General features: G+C 39.5%; 2 protein-coding genes and 1 pseudogene across 10 annotated transcripts in view; 2 read left to right on the top strand and 1 right to left on the bottom strand.

Annotated features, from left to right (window-relative positions):
- Positions 1–27,516, bottom strand: CTXND2 (cortexin domain containing 2). Of its 5 annotated transcripts, none has more exons than XM_063103740.1 (4): positions 24,613–24,694; positions 23,910–24,065; positions 22,459–22,880; positions 1–416 (listed from the first exon to the last, which is right to left on the bottom strand). In XM_063103740.1, exon 4 carries the CDS (start codon positions 341–343, stop codon positions 176–178), a length of 168 nt encoding a protein of 55 aa, XP_062959810.1. In that variant the 5' UTR covers positions 344–416; positions 22,459–22,880; positions 23,910–24,065; positions 24,613–24,694; the 3' UTR covers positions 1–175. The 5 variants fall into 5 exon arrangements, with proteins under 5 accessions (XP_062959810.1, XP_062959811.1, XP_062959813.1 ...); XM_063103741.1 differs by lacking the exon at positions 24,613–24,694 and adding an exon at positions 24,339–24,387; XM_063103743.1 differs by lacking the exon at positions 22,459–22,880.
- LOC134384261 (ubiquitin-ribosomal protein eS31 fusion protein-like) lies at positions 11,036–19,126 on the top strand (annotated as a pseudogene).
- ARNT (aryl hydrocarbon receptor nuclear translocator) overlaps positions 24,843–27,516 on the top strand; it is a 54,633-nt gene continuing 51,959 nt past the window's right edge. For 2 of the 5 annotated variants that reach the window (XM_063103738.1, XM_063103735.1), the window contains exon 1: positions 24,843–25,001. In XM_063103738.1, coding sequence (XP_062959808.1) covers positions 24,977–25,001 — 25 coding nt within the window. In that variant the 5' untranslated portion in view covers positions 24,843–24,976. Of the gene's footprint in view, positions 25,075–27,516 lie in introns of all 5 variants that reach the window. The other 3 variants (XM_063103737.1, XM_063103734.1, XM_063103736.1) reach the window with 2 other exon arrangements.

Raw genomic sequence — 27,516 nt, 5'->3', positions numbered from 1 at the left:
TTTGTATTTCATCTCCTTTTATTATTCTTGACTCTCCCTCCTGTGCCCATTGTGAAATGCATGAGTGAGAAGGCTGAGAAATAGGAAGGTGAAATAATATAAAGACTGGATCATAAAAGTCTGTATAAAAGATTTCAAATCTCTTATAGGGGGAGTCTACTGGTTTTATTATACTTCAGCTCAGAGATGGCTCTGTGGTTGTGGAACTGGCCTCATAGGGATTCTTCACCAACTTGGCACATCGAAGAATTGTGACTGTAAGGAATAGAAACAGAAGAACAACAAAGGCAATGGCAAAGCCTTTGTCCACATCAACACTGCTGGACAGGCTTGAATCTTCCATGGGGACACGCACCTCTTTATCATTGTTTAGCTGCAGCTACCTCCTCAGGAATATCTTCAGATTTGCCATAATCCTGGACAAAAAAAAAAAAAAAGTATTGGTTTGTGTGTGTGTGTGTGTATGTGTTTTCTTAATAACACTGTGTGGAAAATAAAGAGGGACCAAGGGGTGAAAAAAACTCAGAAAGATTTATTTAAGAAGCACTTATGAAATTGATAAAGTTAATATAGGTGACTGACAAGATCTACACCTGAGTAAAAACATAAAATATCTGGAGAATTACTCCAAGGCAAAACACAAGCAAATATATACAACCCAGAAATCAACTGGGGCCTCCTTGCCCTGTAAGACTCAGATAAAACTGTCTTGAACATCCCAATTCCGTGTTAAGTCCAAATCCCTCCCTAAGATTTCTTCAAATTCCAAGAGTACTTATTGTGCCTAATTTTTGTGTAGTCTTAACTCTCTGGGTATGAAAATTAAATTGTTTTATTTTTTCTAACCACTACATTTAACTGTGCTATCATTCTCATCTCTTAAATAAAAAATCAGGTATATCCCAGAAGTGACAATTTCAGTTATTAAAATTTAGTCCACCAAAACAATTCTAAAAAGAAAAACAAAGTAGAAGGACTTACACTTCCCAAATTCAAAATTCAATACAAAGCTACTGTAATCAAAACGGTGTGGTACTGGCATAAAGATAGACATATAGATCAATGGAATAGAATTGAGAGTTTAGAAGTAAACTCATGGATCTATGACCAAGTAATTTTCAACCAAGGTGCCAAGAACATTCAATGGGGAAAGAAAACAAATGCTGCTGGGACAACTGAATACTCACATGCAAAAGAATTAAGTTAAATCCTTACTTCACATCACACAGAAAAATTAACTCTAAATGGATCAAAGAACTAAATGTAAAGATTCTTAAATATAACACCAAAAGCATGAGCAATAAAAAAGAGATAAATTAGACTTCATCAAAATTATAAACTTTTATCTTTTATACTTTAGAGAATATTATCAAGAAAGTAAAAAGACAACTCACAAAATGGGAGAATTTGCAAATCATATATCTGATAAGGGACTTGTATCAAGAATAGATAAAGAAGTCTTACAACTAAATAGAGAAAAGGCAAACAAACCAATTAAAAATTGGGCAAAGGATCTGAATAGAAATTTTTCAAGGAAGATATACATATGACAATAAGCACATGAAAAAATGCTCAACATCATTAGTAATCAGGGAAATGCGATTAGTAATCAGAATTATGAGATACCACTTCACACCCACTAAGATGGCTAGAATCAAAAAGTCAGATAAATTTTGGCAAGGATGCAAAGAAATTGAAACCCTCATTGGCTATTGGTGGGAATGTAAAATGGCACAGTCACTTTGGAAACAGTCTGGAAGTCCCTCAAATGGTTAAATATAGAGTTAATTACAGTATGACCCAGCAATTTCACTCCTATGGTTGTACTCAAGAGAAATGAAACATATGTCCACACAAAAACTTATACAAGAATGTTTATAGCAGCATTATTCATAATAGCCAAAAGCTGGAAACAACCCAAAGATGAATGGATGAACAAAATGTGGTATGTCCATACAGTGAACTATTACTGGCCTTAAAAAGAGACGAAGTGTTGATACAAGCTACAGCTTGGGTGAAACTCTAAAGCATTATCTGAAGTGAAAGAAGCCAGTCATAAAAAAACCCAGCACATATTATATGATTTCATTCACATAAAAGTCTAGAAGAGGGAAATCTATAGAGACAAAAATTTAGTCTTAGGGCTGGAGGTAGGGGTTGGGGTGGGGGGTGATATTTAAATGGTACAGTCTTTCTTTTCGAGGTGATGAAAATGTTCTAAAATTGTGGTGATGGTTGCACATTTCTGTGAATATACTGAAAACCATTCATGTGTATATTTGAAATGGCTGGATTGTATGTGATTTATATCTCAATAAAGCTCTTTAAAAAAAAAATAATTTAGTCCAGCTCAGTTTTAAATTTCTAATCTTAAAAAGGATTCAGAGTTCTGTAGCTGTTCTCCCTCTTCCAGGCTCCAGCTTCCCCTGTGTGTAGGAACAGGGAGAAAGGAGTGGGGAAATGTGAAGTCTACTTAATGGACTTAGTTGTGGCCAACTGTGCGTAGGTAACCTTGTCTTATTCTGGTTAGGTCTGGTGGTTTCTGAGTGAAGTTTATTTGTGGCTTTTTTGATAGTGTTTATCTTCACTCTGGATTTTTCTGTCATTGAAAACCCCTTCAAATGGTGCTGCCTATTCCCTATTCTCCCAACCTAAACTCAGGCTGGATGTCCTATTGCTTGGTACAGTGGTCTCTGGCACCGCCCACTGCTCCTGCTAATTCTGAGACACGTGAAGTCCTTTAAGGGGAGTTGCAGGACTGGTATGGGTTGGGAGATTGACCACATTTACTTCCCAGGCATACTTTACCAGGGTAAATTCCTAGAAGTGGATTTGTTGGGTCAGAAGATAAAATGAATTGTAGTTTTAGTAGATACTGCTAAATTCTTCTCCATAATGGTTGTATAATTTTGCATTCCCATCAACAACTAAAGAGCATGCCTGTTTCCCCCCAGCCTTGCCAACAGAATGTGTTGTATGTCATAATTTATAATCTTTGCCAATCTGATAGGTAAGACATTATATACTGGTATAGTTTTAATTAGCATTTCTTTTTTATGAATGAAATTGAGGATCTTTTCATACATTTAAGAGCCACTATTATATCTTTTTTTGTGACAGCTTTATTGAGATATAATTAACATACCATACAATTCACCCCTTTAAAGTGCACGATCCAATGGTTTTTAGTATATTCACAGAAATTCACAACCATCACCGCTATCAATTTTCCCCTTAACTATCACCCCACATTACCTCCAGCCCTAAGCAACCACTAATTTACCTTCTATCTCTACATAATTTCCTTATTCTTATAAATGGGATAATGTAATATATATATGTGTATATATATTTTGTGACTGGCTTCTTTCACTCAGCCATGTTTTTATGGTTTATCCATGTTTTAGCATGTATCAGTATTTATTTCATTTCTATGGCTGAAGAATATTCCATCATATGGATATACCATATTTTGTTTCTTTTTATTTATTTACTTATTTATTTTTAAAGATGACCGGTAAGGGGATCTTAACCCTTGACTTGGTGTTGTCAGCACCACGCTCAGCCAGTGAGCTAACCAGCCATCCCTATAAGGGATCTGAACCTGTGGCCTTGGTGTTATCAGCACCACACTCTCCCGAGTGAGCCACAGGCTGGCCCCATATTTTGTTTATTGATTTATCAGTTTATAGGCATTTGGATTGTTTCTACCTTTTGGCTATTGCAAATAATACTGCTATGAATATGAAGTTTTTGTGTGGACATAAGTTTTCATTTATCCTGGGTATACACCTAGGAGTGGAATTACTGGGTCATATAGTAACTCTATGTTTAATCATTTGTTTAACTACCAGACACTACTTCATACTCCTTAGGGTGGCTAGAAGGAGAAGTCAGATAATAAGTGTTGGCGAGGATGTAAAGAAATCAGAACCCTCATACACTGCTGGTGGAATGTAAAATGGTACAGCCACTTTGGAAAACAGTCTGGAGTTCCTCAAATGATTAAACATAGGATTATCATTTGCATCTCTCTCTCTCTCTCTCTGTATGTATGTATGTATGTGTGTGTATCTATATCTATATATATGTATATCTTACAACAATAATAAAAAGATAAAATTACCCAATGATTTGCAAAAATTTCTTCCCATACTGTGGGTTGTCTTCTCACCTTCTTGATAGTGTTCTTTGAAGCACAAAAGTATTTACCTATTTTTTCTTTGGTTGCTTGTGCTTTTGGTGTCATATCTAAGAATCCATTGCTAAATGCAAGGTCACAGTGATTTACCCCTATGTTTTCTTCTAAAAAATCCATTTTGAGTTAATTTTTGTATATGGTATAAGGTAAGTGCCCAACTTCATTCTTTTGCATGTGAATATCCAGTTTTCACAGTATCGTTTGTTGAAAAGACTATTCTTTCCCCATTGAATGTTCTCATCACCCTGATTGAAAAATCACTTGTTCATAAATACATGGGTTTATTTCTGGACTCTCAATTCTATTCCATTGATCTACATGTCTATCCTTATGCCAATATCATACTGTTTTGATTACTGTAGCTTTGTAGTAAGTTTTGAAATTGGGAAGTGTGAGCTCTCCAACTTTTCATTTTCAAGATTGGTTATTCACAGTCCCTTAAGCTTTCATATGAATTTTAGAATTAGCTTGTCTATTTTTACAAACAAGCCAGCTAGGATTCTGATATAGATTGCATTGATTCTGTAGATCAATTTGAAGAGTATTGCCATCTTAGCAATATTAAGTCTTCTGATTCATGAACATGGGATGTCTTTCCATTTGTTTAGATCTTTTCAATTTCTTTCAACAATGTTTTATAGATTTCAGGGAATAAATTTTCCACTTCTTCTGTAAAATTTATTCCTAATTATTTTATTCTTTTCTATGTTATTTTAAAAGGAATTGTTTTCTTAATAGTTTTATTTTTTATGTAAGTTGTCTATTCATATCTTTTGTCCCTTTTTTTATTGAGTGTTTGGTCTTTTCTTCCTCTCATTTTAAAATGTTGTTTATATATGAGAGACATTAACCCTTCATTTGTGATGTATATTGCAAATCTTTTCTCATAGTTTGTCAGTTGTCTTTTGGTTTTGCTTGTGGTGGTTTTTTGTCACGTAAAAGTTTATTTTTTTTTAACATAATGAGATTTATCAATTTCTTTCTTTTATCATCTATGAATTTTGAGTCATTATCAGAAAATTTTTCACACATTCAGTTTCTAGACTTTACCCATGTTTTTTTCTATTTGTATAGTTCCATTTTTCAGTTAGATTCTTGACCCATTTCAAGTTTATTTTTAGTGAATGTTGTGAGTAATGAGAAATGGTTACCACCCGCTGGTAACAATTCACACCCAAAAAGCAGTATAGAAAAGAGGTTAGCTGAAGCAACCTGTAGTGACACAGAACAGGACAGAGTTGGGACTAAACTGAGCAAGGGAGTTTTTTTAATCTTGAGGGCCAGATATGAACCCCACAGATAGGGACCAACCTGGGGGGTCATATATAAGAAGATCCTACCCAAGAGGGCTTCCTGTTAGAATAAAGTTACCTTAACAAAAGTGGCTGTAGGTGAACTTGATGGATTCAGAGTTGTAAAGACCAGCCAGAAGAAGGACATTGACTCAGAGGGATCTGCAGTTAGATAACGCTCATGGGGAATTTCTGAGGAACCCATAAAAAGCACATGAGAGAAAGAGCCCTGAATATCATCCAAGCCTAGAGAGAAAAAACTGCCGATAGATTTGTTTTGAAAAATGGTTGAATGAGCTTTTTGGTTACACACAGGTAAAGCTAAAATCTTGTTTGGTAAAAGATTAATTGGGATGGTGAGGAGCTAAATTGCTCTGTGAAACAATGTTAAGAGTTGTAGTGATTATAAACAGAGTTGTACCTTGGCAGAGGATTACAAGGAAATGGCCCTAAGACTTAGGATGTGAGAAGATTGGTAGCTATTTGTATCACCCATAAAGGTATATATATTATTTACACATATATGACATTATGCATGTGTCTTATTCTTTCTGCAGTGCACTTTCAGAGCAAGGTATGCATTTTTGTGTTCCAAATTGCAATGGTTTCTCACTCTCTATATCAATTAATATCCTTTTGGGCCTACTTCCAAAATATTTCTCAAATCAATTCCCTTCTTTTTATCCCTACTGCCACCACTCCAGGCCATCAAATGCCTGACTCCTGTAAATACCCGCTGATTTCCTGAATGCACTGTTATTCTCCTCCAAATCACAAAGTTATCTTTTTTTTGTTTTTTTTGCTGCTGACCAGTATGGGGATCTGAACCTTTGAACTTGGTGTTACAACACTGCACTCTAACCACCACAAAATGATCTTTAATCAATGTAAATTGATCAGTCTTTTGATTAAAATCCTTCAGCAGCTTCCTACTGTCATCAAACTTCTTAATGGGGCTCCAAGGCTCTCCACGACTTGGTCTAACCTTATTCTTGCAGCTCTCTCCCTTGTACTTTTGACACAGCAATGCTAAACTTCTTACAGTTCCACGAGTTTTGCACAACTCCCCCTTTGCCTCCAAGCCTTTTACATTTACATTTTCTTTGTGTTATTCCTCTATATTCAACTTTTAGGCTTTAACTTAAATATTAATTTTCCAGGGAGATCTTCTAGTAATATTCACTATAGTCTATTATAATTACTTTAGTGTCTGCATTCTTTGATAAAATAGTAACCCTACATGAGAGTAGGGACCATATCTAATTTGTTTTTTATTCCAAAACTCTAGGACATATGATATATTTGATGTTCAATAAATATCTGTTCAATGAGTGAATGCAGCACTATACCTTGCTAAAGTGTGCATGTGGGCCGAGCCCGTGGCGCACTTGGTAGAGTGCTGCGCTGGGAGCGCGGCGACGCTCCCACCGCGGGTTCGGATCCTATATAGGACTGACCAGTGCACTCACTGGCTGAGTGCCGGTCACGAAAAAACGACAAAAAAAAAAAAAATAAATAAAATAAAAAAAATAAAGTGTGCATGTAAAAATGTTTGTTGAATGAATGAATGATTTTGAGATGTGGCACTGGCATCGAATTAAGACAGGAGTAGACTACTGGTGATCTAAAAGTAAACAGCATCAACAAAGTAGAAAAGAAGAATCCAGACTTTATTAGATAAAGTAGGAAAGAACAGTGAGAAAATGAAGACACTAATATTTTAAATTATTTATGAGAAGTTCAACTAGGAAAGAAAGGCAGCTGAAAGCCTATTACAGAATCAAGTGAGGGATTCCTTTTCAAAGACAGAATAGAAAGGTATCAGGTAGGATGTTTTTAGTTGCAAGTGACAGAAATGCACACTGAAGTGAGATTTAAAAATACATGAAATTTATTGACCCACAAGGCTAAAATGTTCAGAGTGAGGCTAACTTTAGGTGTGGCTGAATCCTAAGATTGAAGGTATTACCAGGATTCTGCCTTTATATGTCTATGGCTTTTCTCAACTCTGCCTCTTTTTTACATTGATTTTATCCCCAGGTTGACATCCGTAGTGATATCAACAATGGCTCCAGCAAATCCAGACCTCACATATTCCCCATGTCATCTTTCCCTCCTCCATCACAGAGAAAAAAATAGCACTTTTATATCACTCAGGATTCTTGTTTGCAAGCAACAGAAATGGAGCCTCTCTTACTTAAACAGAAAAGATATCAATTTTTTTTTTTTTTTTTTGTGACCGGCACTCAGCCAGTGAGTGCACTGGTCAGTCCTATATAGGATCCGAACCCGCGGCGGGAGCGTTGCCACGCTCCCAGCGCAGCACTCTACCAAGTGCGCCACGGGCTCGGCCCAGAAAAGATATCAATTTTAAAGAGACCAGGTAGCTCTCAGAAGAACTAGTCTTACAAGCAGGCAGAATCCAAGAAAAGCCAGCTATCGACAACCATAGCCAAGGTCAATACAGGAAAAGTCAGCTGGGGCAATTCTGGCACTTGACATTGCCATCACTGGACACTGCTGTTGCTGAGCACTGCTGCCACCCTCACTGGATACTTCTGCCTTTACCATGCCCGAATTATAAATTGCGTCATCTTTGTGTCAGTCAATATTCCAGTCCCTGGGCTAGAGCACCTGACTGGTCAAGGCTAAGTTACACACCAGCACCTTAGCTGCCAGGGGGTGGAAGAGGGAATATTAGGTTTCTCTAGGCTTCTGTAGTGGGAATGAGGCCCTGTCTCCCACAGATTCATATAAAGGAAGATTTCCACAAATAGGAAGAATTTTTGGATGTTGGGCAGACAAAAAATGACAAACATACATTTTTTGGACTTGGCCCCAATCCTGCTACTTGCTGTTAAAAATGACTCACCTAAAATTAAAAGACATTGGAAAGTTTAAACATAAAAGAGATAGAAAAAGTTATACTAGGTAAATACTAACCAAAAGAAAACTGAGGAGCTATATTAGTATCAGATAAAATAGGCTTTAAGACAAAAAGCATTATTAGAGATAGAGGGATTAATAAATAATGACAAAGGGTTCAATTCAGCAGGAAGATACACAGTTCTAAATTGTATGTGCCTAATAAAATATAAATATAAACACAGATAAATAAGAAAACAATAGAACTATAGAGAGAATTTGACAAAACCCACCATTGTGGTGGATAGTCAACACACTCTTCTCAAGTATTAATAGGTCAACCAGGCAAAAATCAGTGAAGACATAGAATATTTGAATAACACAATTAACAAGCTTGATTCACTGAACAGCTATACAACCTTTCACCCTACACTTAGCAAACCCATACTTTTCCACGTATTGTTTAATCCCATTTGAGTTGGGTTGTTTTGTGGGTTTTTTGTCATGTGTAACTAAGCATCTTAGTTCCATGTATTTAATCCCTTTCTGTTTAAAATAGCTAGAATGGTTTCTATTCCCTGCAAATAAACGTGGATTGATACAAATACGGAGTCAATATCATCCCAGGAATGCAAGGGTTGTTTACATTAGAAAATCTGTAAATGACATTCATTATATACAGATTAAATGAAAAAAACCAAATGACTACTTCAATGGTTATAGGAAAAGCATTTGATAAAATTCAATACTAATATAAAATACCCATTAATATTCTTAGCAAAATAGGGCTAGAAGAGAGACCCTTTAACCTGGTAAAGTGTATCAATAAAAAATGTATAGCAAACATCCTACTTAATGGTCAAAGGTTGAAAGATTTTCCTTTTAAAGTCAGGAACAAGACAAAAATGTTCACTATGTTCACTCTTATTTAACATCATTCTGGAGGTTCTGGCCAGTGCAGTAAAATAAGGTGAAAAAAAATAGGAAAAGGAGAAACAAAGATGTTCACTATTCATTGCCTGCAGAAGAGTGTACAGCAAAATATGAGAAATAATTAGCAAGGAGGCTGGATAAGATACATAAGTCAAATTACATTTCTAAATACCAGATACTACGAATAAAAAATGTAGTTTTTAAAAAGCATAATTTACAATGGCATAAAAAAATAAAGTATTTCTAAATAATCTAACAAAAGTGAGCAGGACCTGTTTGGAGACAATTTACCAAACTTTACTGAAAGTCATTAAGGAACACTTAAGTAAATGAAGGGATATAGCATGTTCATGGATTCAACATAGTAAAGTTAGTTTTCCCCAAATGGATCTATGGGTATAATGCAATTCCACCAAAATCCCATAAGGGGTTTTTGAGAAAACTGATGAACCAATTTTCTTAAATGTATATGACAGCTCAAAGGCTCAGGAATAGAGAAGACATTCTGAAGAAAAAGAATAGGGTAGGGCTGAGCCCGTGGCGCACTGGGGAGAGTGCAGCGCTGGGAGCGCGGCGACGCTCCCGCTGCGGGTTCGGATCCTATATAGGAATGGCCGGTGCACTCACTGCCTGAGTACCGGTCACGGAAAAAAAAAAAAAAGACAAAAAAAAAAAGAAAAAGAATAGGGTAGGAAGAATTGCCCTATCAGTTATCAAGATTTATTGGAAAGCTATAGTGTTTATGACAATGGGGTATATGTGGAGGCTTAGATAATAGACCATTTGAGCAGACTAGAGAGCCCAGAAGCAATCACACATTTAAAGAAATTTGAATTATAATGGGGTGGGCATTGTTGATCACAGGAAAGGGATGGACTAATCAATAAGTGATACCAGAAAATAGGACATTCATTTAAAAAATTGCATCTCATTAGACCTCTTACAGCCTGAATATTTCATTAATTTCCCAACTTCTCTCAATTAGGGTATTTCAAGAGACTTGCATTTTTCTTTAATTTCCTTTCATTTATTCTCCTTATCACAAATTTCTAGCTATAATTTTATACTATGTAAACTGTCTCAATTCTATAAAGTTAAAGAGAAAAATAAACAAAAAAATATGCTTCCTGAAAACAAATCATTCCAAAGCAATTTGCTGGTAAAAGTGTGAAAGGAGGGTACATGAGTCAAAAATTAACCTGATATTATTCCATAAATACAAGCCTCTGAGAGCGAAAATCCAAATGTACTGATTTTTTTAATTAACTTCTCAAAGCATAGCTTAGCTATTGAATAGTTGTACCTAGTAGGAAATGTTTGTTGATTTGGAGACTTCAGTACCAGAAGGAATGCTCTGCTTCTCTTGGGGATAGAGAATGGACAGTATAACCCTCATCTAATTAATAAACTCAGCTGAGGTGGTATTAGTCATACAAGTCTTTCTAGAGTTGATGACTGAGGTCTATCTAGAACAAAGAATCAGCACTCCAAATGAAGTGATGGAGACAAAGAATCAAGTAACCTTTTTGGAAAATGGTGCTTAATTTAGTATGGTGGAGCTTACAACACATGAAAGTAAGAAACAAATTAGTATATTTTTTTACCTAGAAAATTACATTGAGATGTGGCAGAAAGCATCCAGGATGGCTCTCAGTGATCTCCTTTCTTGGTGTTAATGCTCTTATGTGATGCCCTCCCCTTGAATGTGGGCTGGACTTTGTAACTTACTTCTAAATAATAAAACATGGCAAAAGTGATGGAGTGTCAATTCCGAGATGAGGTCACAAAAGACTTTGACATCTGCCTTGCTTGCCTTCTTGCTGTCTCACCTGCTTGCTCTGCTGGAAGCCAGCTGCCACATTGTGAGTTACCCTGTGGAGAGGCCCATGTGAAAGGAACTGAGAGAGGCCTCTGGCCAACAACCACTGAGACACTGAGGCCCTCAGTCCAATAGTCTGAGAGGAACTCGATTCTACCACCGGTCCTGAGACTGAGCTTGGATGTGGCTCCTCCCCCAGCTTGACCTTGAGAGGACTCTAGCCTTGACACTTTGATTGCAGCCTGTGAGAGACCCTCAGCAGAACCACTGAGCCAAGTCACACTTCGATTCCTGACATACAGAAACTGTGAGGTGATAAATGTTCATTGTTCTAAGCCACTAAATTTTGGGGGTAATTTGTTATGCAGCTACAGACAACTAATACGATTCCAAAACAAAACAAAACAAACAAAAAAAACCATGAAAGTAAGAGATACAAAATCATAGAATGTCACATTGGAAGGAAACTTTAAAGGTCATCTTGTTGTACCAGTCTTCTAATTATTCCTGAAAACACCTGCTTGAACTACTTGGGTGACAGGGGCCGGGCACTGACTATCTTTCAAGACAGTCCATTGCAGTTCTGAAGATTCTGTAAAAAAGTAATTCCTTACATGTAGCTAAATCTGTCTTCTTGTTACTGCTCCACTTTTAATTTAGGAGTTGAGAGTCAACCAAGGATAGGATAATAGTAGATGAAATAACCAAAGGAGAATTAGAGACAAGGGAATGTCTACATTTATGGTGAAGGAAAGAGGTCAAGAAGCCATAGATGGAATAGTCACAAGTGGGAAAACCTGGAAAGTATAGTATCATGAAATTGAAGAGATCAGAGAATTTCAAGGAGGGGGTTTGCCAATAGCCTCATGCTACAGAGTGATTGAAAATCAATAACTGGAAATTGGAAAGCATCAAGTCATCTTTGATTTTCTTTCTCCTTATCTAATTAAATCTGAATTCCTGAACCTTGAATCAAAGGTCTTCTAGCTTACTTATTCAGACTTTTTCACTTATAGCTGCCAAATTACAATAAGCTAATTTTGCTCCTGTTAGGCTGATATATTTCCTCCCTCCCCCCTCAAAAAGTAAAATACATTTTTATTGGGAAATAAAATACAAGGAAAAGAAAAATGCTGAAGTTATTTTGGTTCTAAATATGCCATGTATGTATTCTTGGCTCTTATTTTCATGTGCAGGGATCCATGTTTTGTAGAGCCTGAAGTTTATACAATCTGAGGGTCTCTCTTTAAGAAAAATAATACAAGATTCTGAATACAAAGTCAAGTAAAAAGTTCTTAAAATGGGAAAAATGTCATAAATTATTGGAGCCTTGGATTTTCAGTTTCCGTTCTTCAAGACCTCTCAGGTAAAATAGCTTTTCTTGACAGATACACTATCAAAAACGGCAGATCCAAAATCTGTTTTCCAAAGAGAAGACCTGTCCTAGAATTTTTCTTTTAGTGGCTTTTAAGGTTCCTGTTTTGTTTGAGATGAGTAGCAGCACTGCTCAGTAATAGGGAAAAGAAAGTGAAGCATAAATCTATTGGTTTATGTTAAGTTTGGTCCTGCTAAAGTAAGAAACAGAATAAGAGCATTTACAAATCTTCAGTAAAGCCAGTTCCTTTCTCACCTCCTCAAAGATCAATTACCTCTTCCTTTCCATGTGTTCTTTTCCCAATTCCCTTCATTCTTTCCACCTATAGTACCCTATCATTCTTGAAAAAACTCTAAAACTAAAAAGATCCAGCTTTTCTCTTCTGGCCATGGGTTTAGTCTGAAGTGAGAGGTGACAGGAAGAAATACAACACTTTCTTACTATAATCCCTAAAATCAACGACATTCTCTGGCTAATAGGACCAATCAGAAGTCCCCCCAACTTGCCTCAAAAAGAGACTATGCCCAAGACATACTCTCTTAGATGGAAGTTTCACTTTTCCAAAAAAGCTCTAATGGAAAAAAGTTCTATACTTCCCTCAGTCATTTCCCCAATATACCCCAAACTCATAGGAAGGTGCTATTAAACTCAGAAGAATTGTTGGAATTTTACCTAGTGAAAACTACATCAAGAAGGCAATATGGGTAGTTATTTTACCTTTTGAAAGAGTGATATCCAAGGCTGGATTTGGCTGTTGCCAGGGTAGTCTCCTTCTACTCAAGCACATCTCTTGGGAGCCTCTATTCCTTTTATCAACCCCCTCTTACAAAAGGAGGCTGGTTGGTACTCTCTCCCCTCCCCACTCTCACACTGAACTCAGAAGCTTCATGAATAGTTCAACTATTCATGGATCAAGTTTCAGATACTCCCATAGTGAGTGAGAAAATGACCCCACTAGATTAAATTGGAACCTAGATCAGTGGAGGAATATTTCCACAACTTTGCTAGGGGTGGGGCAGCCAAGGTTAACAGCTCAGGTAATACATTCTAAGCAGGGTCATACGGGTGGTAGAGGATGGCTCAGTAGTCAGCTTTTGGGTCTATGCAATGGGTTTCTGGATTAACAGCATCACCTAGGAATTTGTTAGAAATTGAAATTCTTGGACCCCTATTCCTTAATAAGAATTCATTTGTGGGTATTGGCATCTGTGTTTTAACCAGCTCCTCTAGGTGATTGTGATATATGCTCAAATTTGAGAACTACTTGTCAGCTGATCAGTGAAGCTTTAAAATCTTTCCCCCTCTTCCCTCAGAAGAATTTACTTGGGACATTGGGATTAGAAAAGTCAAAATGATTTCACTTAGTATTAGTTATTATACATGTTCATTAATACAACACAGAATTTACTATTATTTCCTCAAAGGTTGCATTTGGTTCATATTTGGTTTATTAAAAACACTACTACAGGACATCTATATGTGTGAGGATATGCTTATAAATATACAGAATACTTCTGGAAGGAAATATTCCAAGACTTCAACATGAAGGATTGGATGACTTATATTTTACCCATGTGCATATTATCTACTCAAAATTTCTTTTTTTCAAGTAGATATTTTTTCAATATTATCACAACTTAAAAAACTAATTCTCATGAAAGATGTAGTATAGTCAATGAATATTTGCTGAAATCATATGTCAATCATTGTGCTAGGTGCTGGGGATAGAATGGAGAATGAGGTATAGTCCTGGTGCTCAAATTTTTATTTTCCTAAATTATAGTAAATATAACAATTTTAAAATATTTTCAGTTTCCAAGTTTTTCTAGCCGTTGACCATACCATAACAAATTGTGTGGGAGAGCTGAGAAAAAGCAAAGGTAACATTTCTTTCCAGGGTAGGAAAAACTAAAGTTTGAAACAAAACCAGGCTTTGGGGCTCATTATAATAGCTACCGTTTATTTAGTGATGAACCTTAAAATAAAATTATTATATCTGTTTGCTTTTTATAATTATAAATGTAACATAAAGTCATATCAAACATTATAAAAGCACATACCAAAAGACAGAAATATCCTACTAATCCCACCCTCCAAAAATACTGTTAATAGTTTGGCAGAGTTCTCCAGCTTTAATTTCTATATTTGTTATAATTATTTAAAAAATCTTATTTTATGTTCTTTTCATTTACAGTATATCTTGGAAATCCTTCCATTTTAATACATCTAAATCCACTTCATTCTTTTTAATGGCTGCTGAGTACTCAGGTACACCATTTTCTCCGTTAGTGAGTATTTGGGTTGTTTCAAATTTCTTGTCATCATACCAACATTGCAATAAATATACTTGTGCATATTTCTCTGGGAACTTGAGGAAATGTTTTTGTGAAATAAATTCCTCAAAATGTTAAAAATACAAATGTTAGGTTGGAGGATATAGAATTTAGAATTTTAAGAGGCATTGCCAAATCCCACACCAAAAAGGTTATAGCAATTTACACTCCCATCAAATAGGCATGAAAGTGCCTGTTTTCCGGCCGAGCCCGTGGCGCACTTGGTAGAGTGCTGCGCTGGGAGCACGGCAACGCTCCCGCCGCGGTTCGGATCCTATATAAGAATGACTGGTGCACTCACTGGCTGAGTGCCGGTCACGAAAAAAACGACAAAAAAAAAAAAAGTGCCTGTTTTCTTAGCTTCACCGATATAGAGTACTCTCAAACTCTGAAATTCAGTTAATAGGCTGTTGGGAAAATACAGGAAAATAGTCAGGGCCACTCAGATGTTCACAATCTTGCCGAGCATTTGATATAAATATGCACGTGTGCCCAGGTGTTCCTTGGTTGTCTAATGTAATTGCGCATGTGCACCCAGGTGTCCTGGGTTATGACTTAAGTATAAAGGACGAGTGGCTCTGATCCACAGTGCCCCCCCCCCCCCCCCCACTGCCTCTGATACTGCTACTGGAGGCTGTTGGCTGCCAGGGCCCCTGGAACCCTCTGCGAGGCTGCCACCACCGCCAAATCTGTGAGCTGCTGGACCTGTAAGCTGCTGCTGCTGCTGAGGACTGAGCTTGTGTCATCTGCTAATGGCTTCCGGGATCTTTTCCCAATTACCTAACATGGATCTGCGTGTGGGGGGTCTGGTGACCCAGTCTGTATAATGGGTTTGAAGGGTACGAGCCCTAGCCCTGACAATACAAATAGAAATTTAGTATAACTAAAATAATGAAACATTTTGGCTTTAGTTATGAAATACCTAGTCATACAATTAGCATAGCTATGGCCCTAGCCAGACAACTAGTGTAGTTGTGTAGCTTTACATAGCCTAAAAACAATGTCTCAGTTTTTTAAAATTGCATTTCTCTAATGACTATAGTATTTGAGTATTGTTTGATCTTTTGCAGATTGCCTTACCTATCCTTTTCCCTTTGGGCTATTTATCTTTTAATTATTTGAAGGTGTGTATATTTACAAACAAAAATATATACACAGTTGTTTTGCTTTTTTTGGCATCTGGCCACTACAGTAATTGAACCCTGGACCTTGGTGTTATCAGTACCAACTGAGCTAAAGAGCCAGCTCTATACAGATGTTTTTAAAAACATTTTTATTTATAACTTTTGTGATACATGCTGTTGCCAGTATCCCTCCTACTCCCAATCCCTCCCTTTTGAATCTGTTGTCTATCAACATCAGCTTCCAGAATTCAACCTCTTAGCCCAATAACTCTGGCTTCACTTGTTTCCCACACCAGTCTCATCCCCTTCCAGAGACTTTACCTGTGCTGCTTCTGCAGCTCTAGAATCTTCCTTCCTCAAGATAATTAATTTGCCCATCAGTTCTCCAATTCTGGGTAAACTATGTTCACTTTCTTTCCTCAGGCTTCTGAGTATTATCAGAGAAAGTAATAACAATGCTTAGTAATTTCACGAAAAACGTTTGCTTTCTAACTATGCCTAAGTCTTCAGAGCATTTAACAATCTTCATACTCATACCTAGTTGACTTCTCAACCAATTACCTACAGCTGTACAACTACATTTAATTCTCAGAGGTTTAACATATTTTCTTTGAAAATCAAAGTCATCACCTGTGAGTTAACTTCCCTTTTCACCACTTCAAAATGTCCACACATTTTTAGTAAAGGGTGCCTGAGTTTTCTATGAGTAACATTTCCATAACAGCCCTAACTCTTATCTCCTCATCTCTCCTAGGACCTATCTTCCTTGTTTTCTCAGGTACAATAATTTTCTTGCATTTTTAACCTTCCCCTTTCTTCAAACTCAGTCTATAGGACATTTTACTATTTCCACCCCTACGTTATCCCCTACCCCAGCTACCATTTGATTTTCTCTTCACTGCCACGTTTCTTGAAAAAGTGGTCTATGCTAACTAGCTGCCTCTACCTACTCATTTCTCATCCATTTGCAATCTGGTTTCCATTCCTTAGATTTATTCATCCATCCTCATCTTCCATAAGAGCTCTGAACATAACACTTGATCAAACTCTTATCTTTCAAACTCCTTTGACTTCCATTGCCCTGCTCTTTCCAGGTTGTCTTTTACCTTCCTCTATAATCAGAACCAGGCATTTCTTGAGTTATTTTCTGTGTCCTTTTTGTCTTTAACTTTTGTGCTGTCATTCTCTGCAACCATTAGTCTCTTACAATTGCTGCACAAGTTTAAGTCCCACCTCTTTTTCGGGAAGATGCCCTGGTGAAAAGTTAGGGCTAATGTCAAAATCCTGCCGACATAGCCAATTGTCAAGCTACACAAACACGCCAGTTGTTAAGGCAAATCATAACTAAAGGGCAAATGTTCCATTATCTTAGTTATAACTGTTTCCATTTATATTGCCAGAGCTAGGGCTCAGACCCTTGAAACCCATTGTACAGACTGGGTCCCCAGACCCCTCACATGCCAGGCTAGGTCACCAGACCCTCCACGTGCAGGTCTATGCCAGGTAGTTGGGAAAGATCCTGGGAGCTGTTGGCAGACTACACGAACTCAGTCCTCAGCAGGAGCAGCTTACGGGTCTGTCGATGGCCTTGTGAAGGGTCCTGGGGGCACTAGCAGCAGCAGCAACAGCCTCCAGCAGTAGTAGGAGCCTCTTCAAGCCCCCCCCCCCGAGCATCCCAGGGGTGGGGGGTCGTGGATTTCTGCAATAGCTACTTATCTAAGTGGATTTCCTGGTTTTAGTCTTTCCCTTCCCCAAAATAGCCTAGATCGGTGTTCCTTAATTTTTACCCCCAGAACTAGGGTTGCCAGATAAAATATGAATAATTCTTTAAATATGTTGAACACACATTTGAAACATACTTATACTAAAAAATTATTTGTTGTTTATTCAAAATTCAAATTGAACTGGCCTACCTGTATTTTTATTGGCTCAATCTGGCAACCCTATCTCAAGACACAATTTTGGCACATCTGCAGACTACCAGTATAAGTAATTAAAAGAATGGTTTACTATAATGGTTAAGATAACAGGAAAACTTGTAATAGTTTAAAAATTAATAGTAATAGTAACTGCTTAATATTGGTAAGCTGAAAACATGTGCATGAAAACATGTAGGTCAGCCTTCATAATCAATTGATTTCTTAATTTTTATTTCTACTAAATTAGAAAATCTGAATTTACAATGCATGTGTCAAATATGACAAGGAACACTTGTTGGCTATCAGATAATTCTGCATAGTTGGAGCTAACATCTATCATCATGGAGTTTTTCTAATTGAAGACAGCTTTCAGTAGTTTGTCAAATTCTAAGTGGAAAAGAATTCTAAACCTAAAAGTTGAAATGTTTCTACTTGGAAAAGAGCAGGAATTGTATTCAGTTGTATTAGTTGCATTCAGCTCTGGGAAATATTTTTCCCGTTCTGTTGCAATATTTGGATATGTTTCAATAATGTGTCATTCATTTTTTTCTCTGATGAAGAAAAAATTAGCATGTGTTGGGAAATAATAAACTCTTGGCAGTCAAGGCATTTGCATTGCGGTCTGGTTTTCTTACAAAATTCTGATACTTCTTCTTAACATTAAAAATCATGGCTTTGCAATCCACCATCTGGGGTGGAACTGCCACCAAGATGCGCATTTTCATAAAACCCTTATGAGGAAGACCATCACTCTTGAGGTTTAACCCTCCAATATCACAGAAAATGTAAAGGCCTTCCACAGGACAAGAAAGGAATTCCTCCTGATCAGCAAAAGACTGATCTTTGAGGCAAGCAACTGAGAGATGGATGTACTTTGACTACGAGGACAACATTCAAAAGGAGTCCACTCTTCATCTTGTGTCGAGACTTTGTCGTGGTACTAACAAAAGGAAGAAGTCTTACACCATTCCCAAGAAGAACAAGCATAAGAGAAAGAAGGTTAAACTGGCTATCCTGAAATACCAAAAGGTGGATGAGAATGGCAAAATTAGTCACCCTCATTAAGAATGCCCTTCAGATGAATGTGGTGCTGGAATTTTAAGGCCAGCCACTTTGACAGACATTACTGTAGCAAATATCATCTGACCTATTGCTTCAACAAACAGAAGACAAGTAATTGTGTATGGGTTAATAAAAGACATGAGCTAACAACAACAACAAAATCATGGCATTTAAAACTTGAAATAATAAGTTCAGGTGAATGAGAATATTGCCTGGACAAGCCATTTCAGCAAGTCAACTTAGAATAATAAAAACAGTTTCTGATAGTATTACCTATATCATAAAGAGGGGATTTTTACTTGAGCCCTAGTTAAAAAATTTGTGACAGCATCTTCCCTATTACTGGCCTCAATACTTCATTGTGGAAAAAGCATCTATTTACTATTTCTTAAAGAATATGCTTACTGGCTGTTATTTTATTGTATTTATGGATTGTACTAATTTGTTTTTATGTTGAATCAAAGTCAGGAGAAATATTTTTTGATCACCGACTATTCTCTAAGGAAAACAGAAAGTGGACTGACATCCTGCTTATCATAAGCACAATGTCCTCTCTGCAGCCAAAGCTACAACTCCATCAGTTCTGGTCCCAAGATATCTTTTTCAGACTGTCTCATACCTCACAAAATAATTTTTATCTGCATGAAAAATGTCTTCTGTAACTTGAATTTTTAATGATAAACCAAACAAGAAGTTTCTGGGCATCAGGCTAGGGCTAGGGCTCACAGACCCCTCAAGCCTGTTATACAGAATGGGTCACAAACCCTTCACATGCAGGTCCATGAGCTAGGTAGTAGGAAAAGATCCTGGGACCCTTGGGTAAAAAATTAGTAGGCTTTACTCAGAGCTAGGAGCAGCTGTCCTAGTGGCCTCCCGGAGTGTCCCGAGGAGCAGGCAGGGGGCAGGCACCGTGTATCAGAGCTGTTAGTCCTTTATACTTAGGTCCAAAACCCAGGACACCTAGGTGCCCATACGCAATTATTAGATAGTAACCAAGGAACACCTGGGAGCACGTGGATATTTACATAAAATGCTCAGCAAGATTCTGAACATCTGAGGGGCCCTGACCATTTTCCTATAATTTCACAGTGGGCATTTATCTTTATGTGCTATATATATGCTGTAAGCTGATTCATATTGTGTACGTCAGTGGTGTCTTCTCTTAAGGCAAACATCTGTTAGGTACAGGGCTGATATCGCCATTTCATGTTGTATACCATGATTCTGTATATTTGATAAAGAATTTTGCCAATAGCTTGTTACACTTTCTTCAAGGAAACTATTTATTAATTTTGTAGCTAGTTGTATAAGCATCTCTGTAACAACATTACTTCTACCAATTTTTTTCTATGAGGGATGTAATTTGGTATCTTTTATCCACAAAATTCATCCATGTCATACTGGAAAACATTATTTTGCATTTATTGTGAAAAAATACACTTTACTTGATAGAGGAGTTATTGCATTTTGTTAAAGAATTTCTTGAAAACTTCAATAGCTTTCCAAGTCACTGACAAAATTTCTTTTTTTTTTTCTTCTTTTTAAAAAATTTTTTATTGAATCAAAATTGATTATACATATTTTGGGGGTTCAACATTGAGATATGTTGATCAAATCAATATTATTAGCACATATATTGTTACAAACTATAATTACTCTTTATGCTCCTTGTCCAATCCCTCCTCATCCCCCTTTCTCTCCCCCTCCCCCCTCTAATCACCCTAGATTTCATCTCTCCCTCTGAAAGAACAATGGTTACTCTATTGATTTGCTGCCCAAATGATCTGTCCAATGCTGAGAGGCATGATCACGTCCCCCAATACTATTATAGAGCAGATGTCTCTTCCGTCACTATAAAATGGGCTCTGTGGAGACACACATCCTCCTCATTTCTTTATCTCTGCTGGTGACTCTCCTTGTGTCAACTCACTCCAGTGGCTGGTGAGCCATCTGCGTGGTGGTTGTGGCATTTAGCCGCCTTTGTGGCAGCTAAATGGTTATTGTGGTGGTTATGGTGGGCCACCCACATGGAGGAGATGTTTTTGGCCTGCTCTGTGGTGCTGGCAGTGTGCCTGGTTGTGGAGAATGTCCAATCCCTGATTCCATGCCCCAGGTGGCTGGGTGGGTCCCAGGGCACTGGCACTGTGTGCCTGGTTGTGGGAAGGGGTCCCGTCCCCTTCTCCGTACCCCAGATCCCCGGGCAGGCCCCAAGGCACTGGCGCGGGGTGCCTGGTTGTGGGAGGGGGGCTCCCATCCCCTTCTCCATGCCTCGGGTCCACGGGCAGACCCAAGGCACTGGTGTGGTGTGCCTGGTGGTAGGAGGGGGATCCGGTCCCCTTCTCTGTGCCCTGGGTCCCTAGGCAGGGCTCTGATGCACTGTCCCAGAGTGCCTGGTTGTGGGAGGGGAGGGTTCAGTCCTCAGCTCCTTACCCTGGGTCCCTAGGCGGGCCCCAAGGAGCTGGCATAGTGTGCCTGGTTGTGGGAGGGGGATCCGGTCCCCTTCTCCATGCCCCAGGTCCCAGGGCGGACCCCAAATCGCTGGTGTGGTGTGCCTGGTTGTGGGAGGGGGGGTCCGTTCCCCTTCTCCATTCCCCAGGTCTCCAGGTAGGACCTGAGGTGCTGGTGAGGTGTGCCTAGTTGTGGAAGGGAGGTTTGGTCCTCTTCTCCATGCCTTGGGCCCTTGGGTGGGCCCCGAGGCGCTGGCGTGGTGTGCCCGGTTGTGGGAGAGGGGGTCTGGTCCCCTTCTCCATACCACGGGTCCTGGGGCAGGCAGCGAGGCACTGGTGTGGGGTACCTAGTTGTGGGAGGGGGTTCCGGTCCCTTTCTCCTTGCCTTGGGCTGCCAGGTGGGGCCCTGAGGCACTGTAATGGTGTACCTGGTTATGGGAAAGGGGTCTGGTCCCTGGCTGCTAGCCCTGGTCCCTGGGCGGGCCCCTAGGCATTGGTGGTGTGCCTGTATGTGGGAGTGGAGTCTGGTTCCTGGCTCCAATCCTTGGGTTCCTGGGTGGGCCCTGAGGTGCTGGTGGTGTGAGTGGTTATGAGTGGGAGTCCTGCCCCTGGCTCCAAGCCTCATGTCCCCTGGTGGACCTCACGGCATTCATGGTGTGCCTGGGCCGGAACTAAGTTTTTGTCCTTTGCTTGCTTCTAACCCGGGGGAACTTCCTGTGGGAACCAGGACTTGAGCTGTGTGGTTGAGGTAAATTGCTGCTTTGCTGCTGTTTCCCTAGGGAAGACTTTTTGTGCAGCTCAGAGTTTAATGGTTGACCTTATAGGTACTTCCAACTCTCCAGATACTCGGTGCACCTGGGTTGTATAGAAGCTCTGATCTGAGCCTGAGTTTTTTCATCAAACTGCACCTCATGCAATTCTGCATTCCTGACCAGTCTCCTCTCAGTGATCCTGCACTAATTGTGGGGGTGGATTGGCTGTCCTTGCTGTGTCCCAGTGTTCTCCTGGTGGGCCCATCTCCCCCACCGCCTGTGCTCCAAACACTTCCCATGGGACGGGTCCTGCACTGGTCCCTTGTGATGACTCACCGGCCTCTGAGTGGCTCCCTTTTTTCAGCTCTTCTGGCTCCTTGCTCCTGCGTGGGTCCACGAGAACCCTGTTAGTGGTCTTGCTGTCCCGGGGGCCAGCAAAGTCCTCTTCTCACCTTTTGCCTTCAAGTAATTCCATCTACAGGGCACAGCTGTGGCTTCTGCCGGCTCCTGCTCCAGGTGCTCCAGCATTAAAGTGGCTGTGACCTGAAACGCTGAGAGCAGTTTTTTCTCTCTTTGTGGTTTCTCCCGCCTTCATGAGTTCCATAGGTCTCTCCTCCTCTTCACCTGAGCTCCAGCGGCCCCACCTTGACTGATGTTACATTTTTATAGTTGTAAATTCGTTGATTTGTGGGAGAGAGTGACGCTGGGGACCATCTATTCCTCCATCTTGACTGGAAGTCCCCCAACAAAATTTCTTACTAGTGAAGTGCAGTGGGCAGGGGATGAATGAATGTATTGCTGGCCCAATAAAATCCAATTTTTATATATTCATAATTGTACTTTCTATTTACATTTTAATTTCTTGGCTACTTGCATGAATTTACCACATTTAAAGACAATTTACATTCTATACCTGCACTGGGGTCTTGTTTAATATTAAGCTACCTTGGGGCCGGCCCGTGGCTCACTCGGGAGAGTGCGGTGCTGTTAACACCAAGGCCCCGGGTTCGGATCCCATATACGGATGGCCGGTTCGCTCACTGGCTGAGCGTGGTGCTCACAACACCAAGTCAAGGGTTAAGATCCCCTTACCGGTCATCTTTAAAAAAAAAAAAAGTTAAGCTACCTTTACTACATAATTTTGAATTGAACTACTTGTTACATTTTCATCACTACGTTTTATGCTTTAATGTATCTCTTTTTATTTTTTAAACTTTCTTGAGCTTTCTTTTTTTTCTTTAATTGTGGTAAAAAAAAATCTACCCTCTCAATGTACTTATTTTGAGTGGATTATTTTTTCTTTTTGGTGAATTAGAAATATAAAATAACTGGGCTGGCCAGTTAGCTCAGTTGGTTAGAGCACTGTGCTGGTAACACCAAAGTCTAGGGTTCCATCCCTATGCTGGCCAGCTGCAAAAATACATATATATTTTTATATATTAACAAAATGGTAACAAAGAAAAATGAAATTTTAACAAATGTAAAGAATAATAACACAAATTATGTTAAAATGCCTTGGCTGTTAACTAAATGAGATAAATGAATCAATGTAATCTTTGTAGTACACGTACAACCTCTATGAATGCACAGACGCCCGATAGCCTAATCGGATTTTTGTTAATTTTTTTTTCTTTTTTTTTTTTTGCGACTGGCCAGTACAGGGATCCAACAGTGGACCTTGGTGTTATCAGCATCACGTTTTAATCAACTGCGCTAAGTGGCCAACTCTAAAATTCTAATGAAATTTATATTAAACAATCTGTGAAAGATACGTGAAAAAGTAGTACCTTGTAGTGCTAAAGCTGTAGTGCTAAAACTGTAGTGCTAAAACAGGGGGATAAGTGGAATGGATTTCCAGAGTCAGACTCTTTCAGTTTGCCTCCCAAACCACCGTTTACTTGCTGGATGTCCCTTGCTTAACTTCTTTGCTTCTGTTTCTTTATCTGCCAAATGGAGATAAAAGTAGAATTTACCTCACAGTATTGTGAGGATTTAATGAACAAATACGGAAAATATAAAGCATTTTGGACAGTGTCTGGCCCTAAGTGCTCAATGCTTTCTATTATTAGAAAATAAATCTGTACAGTCATCTTATCACTTCCCTCCTAAAAATCCCTCACTATGTTCCTGTCATTGATCAAAGGAAGTTTCTCCACTCTTAATCAAAATACTCTTCATCCACTGCCTCCAGTTTTGGCTGTCAGCATTTCCCTTACCAGACCGTAAGCGCCCAGATCCTTTTACACTACTAGCTCCATAGCATGCATTCAAAATTAGTTCTGAACTTTTTACACCATGGACAAAAGGAAAAAAAAAAAAAAAAACTCTAGAAAGGATTACAAATCAAATGTTTAAGTATTAGAGCATCTAAAGAGGATTTATAAAATAAATCGTCTGCAGGGCAACCACCCGACGAATCCACCACCAAGCAAAGCTTTTTGGTAAAATGCCATTTTAATTTTTTTTCACTAACGTCACTCGGTCACTGACCTTTTACGCAAAGAAGGAGGGATTAAGGAGACAGCTGGACTTCTTTCTCGCCTTCCCTCCACTGGACCTGCTGGCGCAGTGACCAAACGTGGCTGATTTGGCGTTTCCATTGGTTCGTTTTCCCGAGGAGGCTGGCAGTAGGTTTACCCCGCCCACCCTATGGGCGGGGCCTCTATGCCACCGGGGCTAGGGATGGTGGGGGGGGTGCTGCAGCCGCCATCTTGGATTCCGTGGTAGCGGTGGCAGCCGTAAGGCGCAGCTTCTGGAGAGTGGCTCTTCCCTCCTCCTCCCCCCCCCCCCCGGTCCGGTGGTGGCAGCTCCTCCCACTGGGGGGGGTGGTACGGTGGCGGTGGCTTCTACGGCCATGGCGGCGAGTACTGCTAACCCCGGTGAGGAGACGGGAGGACTAGGGCTCCTCTAAAGCGGGAGGGGCTGAAGGGGCTGACAACTGAGGAAATCTAGGTCTGAGGGGTCGGAGGTGGGGCTGAAGGCGCTGAAGTGGGTGGGGATGGCAAGAGGGCTGTGGGGGAGGGGAGTGACCTGGAGGAGGGGCCCGGCCCTGGGAACAGGGGAGACCCGGGGTGGAGGGAGAGAGCTGGCGGATGGGAGTTGGGGGTTCCCTGCTTGGAGGTCTGTTGGAGCGGCGGGCCGCGGGGGGCTGGCCCGCCTCCACTCTTCTGGCGGCCGTCTTGGTCTGTGATGTGGTCCTCTTTTAACTCTCTGCCGGTTGTAGCTGCTTCATGCAGGCAGAGTGCCTCGATTTACTTTGAGTAGTTTGGATTCATAAAAACTGGACCACGTTGCTGTTTAGCTGAGGTGTTGCTTCAAAACACTCAAACGTTTAGATTTTAGTTTAAATTTTTTAAAATTTAAAATTCTTTGAGTACATACTGTACTCAGTTTCTCTAGGCTGTACCTCAGCCCCTTCTACCCCGGAGAGCTAGAGCTCTTCGAAACTTGAGTGTATGTATTCAGAGGGCCTATAGTATCTTTAGCGGCTGAGGGCAGAGGTTTGTGTGATCGTTGTAGTTCAGGACAGGTCTTTGGTCCAGAACCTCGGCTTTAAACCTTGTTAGGCCTAGATCAAGGCAATTTCCATTCTTTTAGAAAAGTTTAGTTCCATGCCATTTTTTAGTGAACATTCCAAAAAAGACGGAGGCGGTCATGTCTAAGAGAGAGTGGCATGTAGGGGAGGTCGAGAGCCATCAGATCTTCAAATTCCTCTTCCTAGTCCTCTTTCCACTGTATTACAGTTATTTCTCTCTAGGAAGTATTTCATTTTAGGGGTCCTAGTTTGCCTTGCTGACCTCGGCCATTCTCTTGTAGAATAAAATTATTCCTTTCCCAGATACCCTTAAAAAATGGGGGCTGGAGGGGTGTGTGTTGGCGGGGGAGAGAATTTCTTGAAAATACAACAGTGGGAGGGATTCCCTGGTGTCTCCATGTCAAAATTTAAATTTCATTGTTTTTCGTGTCTTTGAAAGGCAGTATTATTTCGCAACACCCAGGTTTTGATAATTACAGTTGAATCACTGAAATTTACTGTCTTTCTCACCATGTTTCTGGGAACAGAGCTATGTTAAGAAATGGTTAATTTGTCACATGTCTATATCATTTTTTAAATCTTTAAAAAAATTTTTTTAAAGGAAAGGTATTTAAAATTAATGACTACTAAAAAAAATAAAAAAAGAAATACATAAAATTAATGACTAAAATTCCATTGAGGAAGTGCTGAATGATGGAATAAAACTATAAAACTGGAAGAATGCTGCTATGGCAAACCTGACCTTGTAGTAAAATAACCTACCTGTGAACTAGGGAGTAAATAAGCAAGATTTTAAACTGATCGCACATTGCAAAATACTTATATAATCCTAGTCAAATTACAAAGTATTTCTCTTATTAAGAAGTGGCATGGGTAAACAAGTTTTAGTGCATATGTCAGAAGCTTTTTTCCAGCTGTGTGGGTGGGGTTGCTTTTTTTTTTGTTTTGTTTTTTAAACAGCAACCAGAATGGTAGTCTCTTGACCATATTTTGATAAGCTGATAATATCAGCTTAAATCTCTAAACAGAAAATAGCTTTTTTTTTGGTGCGTGTGCAGAATCCTTGTTAATGAAACAGTCGATTTTTTTTTTTTTTTTAGATGACCAGTAGGGGGATCTTAACCCTTGACTTGGTGTTGTCAGAACCACGCTCTCCCAAGTGAGCTAACTGGCCATCCCTATATAGGGATCCGAACCCGTGGCCTTGGTGTTATCAGCACCACACTCTCCCAAGTGAGTCATGGGCTGGCCCCTCAGTCAATTTTTTTTATTCTTTGGCTGCTTGCCTCTGCAAATTTTTTTTCCCTATATAAAGATGACCAGTAAGGGGATCTCAACCCTTGGGTTGGTGTTATCAGCACCATGCTCAGCCACTGAGCCAACCGGCCATCCCCATTTAGGATCCGAACTCGTGGCCTTGGTGTTATCAGCACCACACTCTCCCGAGTGAGCCACAGGCCGGCCCTTGCCTCTGCAAATTTTAGATTTCTTTGGTGTTGAAAAATTCTTCCATCTCTTCAAAGTTATTGATCCCATGCTCAATTCATGACAGTTAAATCAGAAAATTTATTTTCTTTTTTCATTTCTTCCTTTGCCCTTTATGTCTGAAGGAAGAGATTATAGGAGCATTGTGGATTTTTTCATTAGCCTGTTGCATTTTGGGAAATGAGATCCATGAATGGAGGGACATAGGATGGAAATGTACTGTGCTCAGTGAAAAGAAAGTAAATGGTTTTCAGGTCAGAATTCTTTGCTGCGTTACCTTCTTTCCTTCGAGTTGTTTTTGGGACCAGGGACATCATACCTACTTCTCTGAGGCTTTTTTTCTTTGTATTTTTGCTGGAGTACTGGTTGGTAGG

This window comes from Cynocephalus volans, chromosome 8 (genome assembly GCF_027409185.1).
Source record: "Cynocephalus volans isolate mCynVol1 chromosome 8, mCynVol1.pri, whole genome shotgun sequence".
NCBI lineage: Eukaryota > Metazoa > Chordata > Mammalia > Dermoptera > Cynocephalidae > Cynocephalus > Cynocephalus volans.
This window is presented reverse-complemented; position numbering and strand designations above follow the sequence as displayed.